Source organism: Neopsephotus bourkii, unplaced genomic scaffold (assembly GCF_033783945.1).
Source record: "Neopsephotus bourkii isolate Nb327-2 ecotype Australia unplaced genomic scaffold, CSIRO-AGI_Nbou_v1 NB_620, whole genome shotgun sequence".
NCBI lineage: Eukaryota > Metazoa > Chordata > Aves > Psittaciformes > Psittacidae > Neopsephotus > Neopsephotus bourkii.
Genome location: NW_026901120.1, coordinates 562,565 through 570,346, shown reverse-complemented (window position 1 = coordinate 570,346; position 7,782 = coordinate 562,565). Strand labels below are relative to the sequence as shown.

Below are 7,782 nucleotides of genomic sequence, written 5' to 3'. Positions count from 1 at the left end.
ATTCATTGCTTTCTGGAGATGTTAGTACAGGGTATTTCGGCAGTTTATTTGTATTACATTGGGGCACATAAACAGTCAGAACAAGTGCAACTTCAGAGCAAACTCATTATGTACATACCTCAACCTGAACTGAACTGACAGTCATTTCAACCTGCTGAAATTCCTGTCTGAAAGAAACAAATGTAAAGCTTCTAAATAAGTATCTGTGCTAATAGAACAACATCAGAACGTTCTGCAGCCCAGCCCTGGGCACCTGTAAAAGAATCAGTAAAAAACAGCCTGGAACTAGTCAAATTGAAACATAAGCTTCCTGTTTTCATGCCACAAACCAACCTGAATCTAATGTAGGAGTCAGAAATGCTGTGCTACAGGAACAGCAGGAAGCCTTAACAGAAAGGCAGCGGAACACAGAGCCCTTTGCTTTACAGAGCCATGGTCAAACTCTTCTGCTCCCTAAAAGTATTTCTGCAGACAAATACTGAGATAAACGAGTGTTTCCCTGTGCTAAAAAAGGGCATTGCTGAGATTGCCTTCAAGTCCAGATTCTAAGCCGAAAGCTATAAGCCAACAACACTGACAAATTTAGCTTCAATAGAAAGTTTGGAGATCATCAGTGTTTAAGTTGACACCTCCTTCCTTTCCCTGTGCAAAATTGAGACCAAACAAATTCAAGAGCTTCTCACATTAACCAGAGACAGGATTCAGTTGTATTTGTCACCCTCTCATCTATGTGGCTGGATATAAAACCCAATCAAATGCTGTTCTCCTTTCCTTCATGTTCACATGGGAGGCAGCTCAAAGCCCTGGGTTTGATTTCACTGTCACCTGTGGTACAGGGTTTAAACAGGAACAGTCACTGCGATTTCAAGGGGGCAAGGTCGGAAACACCCCAAACTGAGTTGAGATGAAGAGCTCTGCTGCATCAGAGGCTGAGCACTGCTGGGTATGATCCTACAGGAGCAGAACTCTTAAACAGTCAAGATCCTGTTTGCAGGATAAACAGAGACAAACTGCAGAGATGAATGTCATATTAAAAGCTGTCTTCTGCAGTCCTGCAAGGAGCTGGACAAGTAGTTCCCTTTTAAGTTTTACACGTAGCAAAGCAAACAGCAGATACTGCGGGTTGGTTGCCAATATATACAGCTTTCCCCTCATGAAATTAACTCTTGAAGTAAAGAAAAGGCATGAGGATGAAAGCACAGGAATGGCTGCACTAGGATTAGGCTGCTGGAAACTCACAAACAGGCAAGATGAACGGTTGTGTTTCTTCCTACTTTTCAATTAAGGACAGTTGTAAAGAACAGGACTTTCTTTGTTGGTGTTTTTGCTTAGCTGTTTTGCACTATAACCATCAAAATGGATCACAATCACAATGTATAGCAAGGCAAGGATAAGGACAACAAGGTGGCATGTTTCACCAACCTCCTCCAGAAGCAGCTACTTGGTTCAACATTTGGAATTGGAACAGGAGAATAAAGGGATTTCTTTCATTCAGAGCTTGCTTAAAGAAAATGGGAACACCACAAAATGAGTTCTTGTTAGCTACAGTCATACTGGAGATAGGTATCTATATGTTCTGCTTTATGGTATTCTCTTTGTCCTCACTGAGAAGGACAAAGGCAGCTTTGTAAATGCTTATGAAGGAGGCTGAGAAGGGCATCATCAAACTAAACCAAATAAATAACCCACTGACACTTGCCCCCTATTCTTCACATTTGTAACAGGCAGACACAGCATTAAATAAACTGACCCAATACAACTGGCAGTCTGGGACCCTGCTCTTCCTTTCCCCAAATGACTGGATTTAAGGCTCCTTTCAAGTATTTGACCAGGTTAAGAATTCTAATGAAGGTTGAAACCTGTCTGCACAGTCAGATGCTAAAGGAAAACAGTCCAGAAAGCTTTAGTGGAACTACTGCGGTCAATTCTACATCATGGTTCTTCAGAACCAAAAGCCAGAGCGAGTTCATGGCAAAAGATGAAAGTAAAGAAATAGACACAGAGGTCTGTGAAAACATCTCCCATTTTGCTGTAGGTGTCCATGGAACGACTAATGACTTCCGCAGGGATTCCAGACAGGAGGAGAGCAGCGGTTAACACCGTCGTTTTGACCTTCTTCTCATACTAGAAGATAAAAACCCCACAGTGTTATGTTAGTTCTTGTGTTATAATCCAATCCTGCTTTACAGGCCACGGGTGTTGTGCCAATTTCACACACAGCCAGGAACATTCCAACTTCCTTGGGAAGAGCAGCAGGTTTGGATTGATTCTCTCCAGACATGCTCCAGGATTCACTTATCCCAGCGACAGATTCACACTGTGCTGGATGTGCTGGAGCTGAGTGAAAGGCTGCTAACAGCAGATCAAATTCATCACACACATTATGTGCTGGCACTGGGGCTGTGCAGCAGCTTCTGTGGGAGTGGGGAGAGTCCCAGACAAGGGCAATCTGGGTGTGGGAAGCCAAGCCAGGCATCTCCACTGGCAGAACAGGATTCATCTCATCACACTACTTGGCAAAAAACAGACTGTTACTTTTCTAACACAGGAAAATGATTTAGGATTGAAAACCAACTGTTTCCTTCTATTTTAGGATGGCTCCATTTGGCAGTTTTAATCTCTGAACCCAGAAACACCCCAAAACCTTTTGAAAGCTGATCTTAAGATGAGGAATCCCAGGGAGGCAAAGCCTGACAGGCAGGAAATGATGATACTTGCTGGTTATCTTAATTTAATCCAATCTACCTGAAGCTTTCAAGACTCTTTCTGGGTTCCATAAAGAGAAAAATGAAGGCTAACCAACTGGTTGCCCTCATGTGGGTACGAATGCGGTAAAAACAAGCTGTGGAAAGGAACAACCTCTTAAAGAGCTGATTTTGAAGACAGCAGAAAAAAGATCAAAAAGCTGCAGCAGATGAGCTACTGCATGTCTAAGCTAATTCTACTGTTTTCTGTTGTGACACATCAGATTAGTATACCTACTATGAAGTTTAGTTTCCAGTTATCTGCTTAACTACAAAAGAAATGCCGATTTATTCTGGTTTCTACAGGTAATCTCTTATTCCTTTTAAAATGGTAATTTTTTTTCAGCTATGGATTGAGCATCATTAAAATCTGCTTTGTGCTGCACACCTGACAAAGTCATCAACCAAATACTTGAGCACAATCAACCAGTGTAAGCACATAAAACAAGTGATACAGCAAATCTTGCTAATAAGCAGCAAGTTTCACACACAAATACATGTCTCGTTTCAAGCTGCAGTTCAAACTGATGCTAGGAATGGAAAGCAGAGCCCTTCAAGCCCAAGGACTGTCTCATTTTGTAAGGAACACCCTCCCAGATTTTGTCCAGGTATCACATGCAGACCAGTTTGCTGATAGAGCACACAGTAACCACAGAAAACCATTGTCTAGGAGAGAAGCTTCCTAAAGACATGCAGGAACTACCTGCCTTTCCTGGTCAGATGCTTTTAGCATTGTTAGTCCACATTTTCCCAGCAACTTTAAAAGAGATTTGGACTAAATCTGAGAAGATTAAAAGCACTATAAGCTATCAGAATTCAGTAACTCTCAATCGTACATTTTAAAACAAGGGGAAGAAAATCTCACATGCATTGGTCTTAATACATTCTAAGCACAAGATTAAATTTTAAACATTTCAAAGTAATTCTGAAATAGTAATATTAATACAAAATTACCTTTGGAAAGTACTTGGCCAGGCCCATATAAGCAAGTTGTAGAGTAAGAAATGGTGCAAATATTGACTGAAAGAAAAGAACATAGAAAAATTAACATGGTCAGAAGTAATAGCTAAGAAAACACAAAAATTTAAAGCTTCTTAAGTCATAAATTAGGTAGAAATATAATTTGTGGACAATAGCAGCAATATTTTTCAATACTACAAGGCTAAGCAGACAATTTACGTGTCAAAAATAAGGTTTCTTCAAGCCTAAACCCCTGAGATCACAGAAGCATAGAGCGGTGTGTAAACACGAGCCCAGCGAGCCAGGAGGTGGCAGCCTGGACCAGGCACACACAGCTGTGATGTACCAGCAGCACCTGCAGCACTGAGGAATTCCTTGCTCAGGAGACTGATACATGAGTAGGATCTGCTTATCATGGGACAATTACTGCTGTTCTTACTCTGTTATTCTTTTCTAGACTCCAAACTAGAAGAGCAGTTGATTCATGCTCACAGAGATGGGACATAAGCTGCGATAACTACTGCAGTGGTTGTGTTCCTTGAACACTACTGACCAAAGGTGTGTTACACAGAGGCTGTGTAAGGTAACACAGATTCATCTCAAGGAATTTAGAGATCATTTTAGGTTCTATACAGTTGTCAGAAACACAAAGAGTGCCTGAAGTTGCCACTCAGTCACAACTGATAAACTTCAGCCCTAGATAAAGGGTATTTCATAGTATCTTAGCAGTCAACTAGCAAAGCAGAAAAGGATTGTTTGCTTCCCTGCACTCACCAAGTGCTTGCACACAAACGCCCTGACTGTGATGGCAAGCACAGTACACCCCACCAATCTAAAAATGCGGAAAGAGTCAAACTCCTCCGCTGCATTCCCATTCTCTTGGCTTGGCTTCTCATTCATCAGCTGGTTCCTCAGCTTCAGAGCTTCTTCAAATCTGGATAGGTACTGGTCTAATCCGTGTCGAGGTGGCCGTGCCGCAGCTTCAGGTGGCAGTTCCCCTCTGCCACGGTGACGGAGCTCGCTTGTGCCCTCATTGACGAGGTCTGGTGTTTTAGTGAACAAGTCCTTCTCCCCTCTGAGGTCAGTCATGCCGGCTGCATGGTCAGCTGTGCCTGCCATGCTACAGACAGCATCACCAAGCACAATTCGCTTAGAAACGGAAGGAATGGGTTTATCTTGCTCACGCTGGAGCTTTGATTCTGTGTGACTTTCGTCATCTAGAGAAAAGAAACAAAAACCACAAGAGTTATGCACACCAGGTATGTGGAACAACACTTCAGCCATTCTGGACCGGGGTCGCTGCTTCCAAAGTGAAAAGATAGATTTATGATTAATAAATGTGCTAATTATTCATCATAAAGCTATTTGATGAATACATTTTAAAAGTAATGGGCTCAGCTGACACACAGCCTCCTTGTGCATCAAAGGAAAGGTTTACAGTCAAGTTACACACAGATGGTGATGAAAATGGAAGAACACAGCATGGACCAGACTGAAACTGCCCTCAGCATAGCCCTGGCTACACCCTCTCCACCAGCCTACAAAGAACCCTTGTGTAGCACAGGCTTCGAATGGCAGGGCACTCTTCTGAAGTGGGGCAGGCACAGGACAGAAGCTGTGCAATGAGGTCGGAAGTTGATGCTGTCAGTCAGCAGATGTTGGACTTCCTTAAGCAACAACACTGCATGGACAAGAGGAAAGATGTTTCAAATACATGGAGCAACATTAAAAAGGACAGAGATTTACGGAAAGTGAACCACACAGAAGCCGCAGTAAAGACTGGCAAATAAGCAGGTGGTAGAAGCAGCATACTTTGGCTTGCTCTTCTCTATTATCAGAGGCAAAGCTGTGTTAACCTGCTCTGTATCCAACCTGAAGACCCCATCTTACAGCAAAAGGTGATGCCAGAGAACAAAACCAAACCAGGAGGCGTGCAGAACAGGGCTGGTCCTACCGGACAGGAACACTGAAAGAGAATTACTCAGTATTAAAGCAGACTGACTCATGGCTTGTGGGCATCTTTGTGAACTGAAATGTGGGAACCCTTTCCTGACGAGACAGTTGGCCTCCTCGATGTACAGAAATGAAATGACCTCCTAGGAAGCTGCAAGGAAATCCTGCATGCCAAACACAAGCATCCAATGACTGTTTATTGCCCAAATCAGAGAAAACTCTGCTATAAAAACACAACTATGAAAGCAAGCAGTAACCGATGAAAACACGGGAGAAACTCCTCGTTTCACCTGAGACAACCTGCTTGACAGCTTGTGTGCTCGCTATGGCAGAGCAGCCACAGGCCCGAGACCGTTTCTATAGCGGGTCTCTTGAGGACCGCCATCCGTTTTGCTCTGCTTAAAGCACCACTAAACCGAATGATCGCGCTGAGGGCTCGAGCAGCAGCCGCTGGAGCTGCGGCCCTGAGGAGATGCGGCAGCGGTAACGGCAGGAGGCGGCCGCAGCCCCGGGAGCCCTCACAGCACCGCCGCCCCGCGGCTCACCCTTGCCCGCGGCGGGCCGGTGGAAGCCCATGATGCGGTTGATCCGTTCCTCGGAGTTCATCAGCAGCTTCTTCCGCCGCAGCTCGGCTCGGCGCTGGGAGGCCGAGAGGCCGGCGGGGGCCGCGGGGGCCGCTCCCGCCCCGCCGTCCTCCTCCATCCCCGGTAGAACAAGGCCGCGGCGTTACCTCAGCACCGCACAATGAGGCTGCCTCGGATCAGCGCGCATGCGCCAGGACCGCTGAAGCAAGCGCCGCCATGTTGCGTGAGGGCAACGGCACGGAAGAGTGTGCGGGGATGGCCTGTGGCGGGCCACGCTCTCTGCCCATGCAGTGCCCGCACTAAAGATGGCCGCCGCGTCGTCGGAAGCGGTACCCGGCACGACGAGGCGGTGAATCAGCTCAGTGAGGAGGCGGGAAGGCAGAGCGGGGTCATGGCCGCGCTGAGGGGAGCTTGAGTAACGGCGGCAGCCGGGTAAGGGCTCCGGCGTGCTGCGGGGAAACAGCGGCAGAGGCCGGGAGCCACGGTCGGGAGCTACCGGTGGCCCGCTCCTTCCGCGGTGTGCTTAAAACTGTGGTGTCAGTAAACCAGGTACCTCCACCTTGCGTTCGGTGAGGAAAATGTGCTTAACAACGCGATGTAAAACCAGTACAGCATCATAGAACCATAGAATCATCGAACAGTTTGGGTTGGAAAGGACCTTAAGATCATACAGTTACAACCACACTGCCATGGGCAGGGACACCTCACACTAAACACGTGGCACCCAAGGCTTCGTCCAGCCTGGCCTTGAACACTGCCAGGGATGGAGCATTCACAACCTCCCTGGACAACCCATTCAATTTCAAGCACACAATATTTAAACCACAAGCAGAAGCTCCCTGCCGTGCTGCTCCTCAGCCTGGTGGAGGTTTTCTGCTGGAAAACCATTGGGTGTGCTGTGCAGATGGAGCTAGGGAGTTATTTATCATCTCTGGGCACATTCCAAAGGAGGGGAGAGAGTCTGCTGTTTACTGGAGTCCCAAACAGATGTTTTTATGTGTACATGAAAGCAGTACAGTGTAGGGAAATGCACTTCCCAAGGGTCAGCTTCCCAAATCATATTCCCAGTGTGGTGTCACTGCACCGCTGTTAATAAACAGCTGGAGGGATTGAACATACACACTGAGAACAAGGAGCTCTCAAGGATTCCCGATTTACCGTAACATCATACAACAGGGAGCATCTTTGGTTCCTGGGCTGCATCCCCACAGCGTGAGCAAGACAAGGGAGAGGATTCTCCCCTTTACTGCACTCTGATGAGAAGTACCCGAAAGCCAGACCAGCTGAAGACAGTGACATGAATGCTTCCCATCAATACGTCAAACTAATTACCTTCAACATCCTTGACACTGAATGACTTGCACTCATTAACTCAGACTGCGCCACATGCACTCAGAAGTGCAGAAGCAGAACTCAGCTTCAAGATCCTGTTTGGAGTTCCACAGACCAGTGCTGGAACGGCTGCTAGTTCATTGCTGAGTGGTGAATTCAGCAGCAACAGGGCAAATCATTACACTGGGGGAAAAGCTCTGTGCTGACAA

The 7,782-nt window shown here is 46.2% G+C and overlaps 1 protein-coding gene across 1 annotated transcript; it reads right to left on the bottom strand.

Annotated features, from left to right (window-relative positions):
* Positions 1-19: 19 nt before the first annotated feature.
* Positions 20-6,409, bottom strand: CAMLG (calcium modulating ligand). The gene is made up of 4 exons (XM_061352015.1): positions 6,203-6,409; positions 4,479-4,921; positions 3,699-3,764; positions 20-2,124 (listed from the first exon to the last, which is right to left on the bottom strand). Exons 1-4 carry the CDS (start codon positions 6,357-6,359, stop codon positions 1,933-1,935), a joined length of 858 nt encoding a protein of 285 aa, XP_061207999.1. The 5' UTR covers positions 6,360-6,409; the 3' UTR covers positions 20-1,932.
* Positions 6,410-7,782: the final 1,373 nt, after the last annotated feature.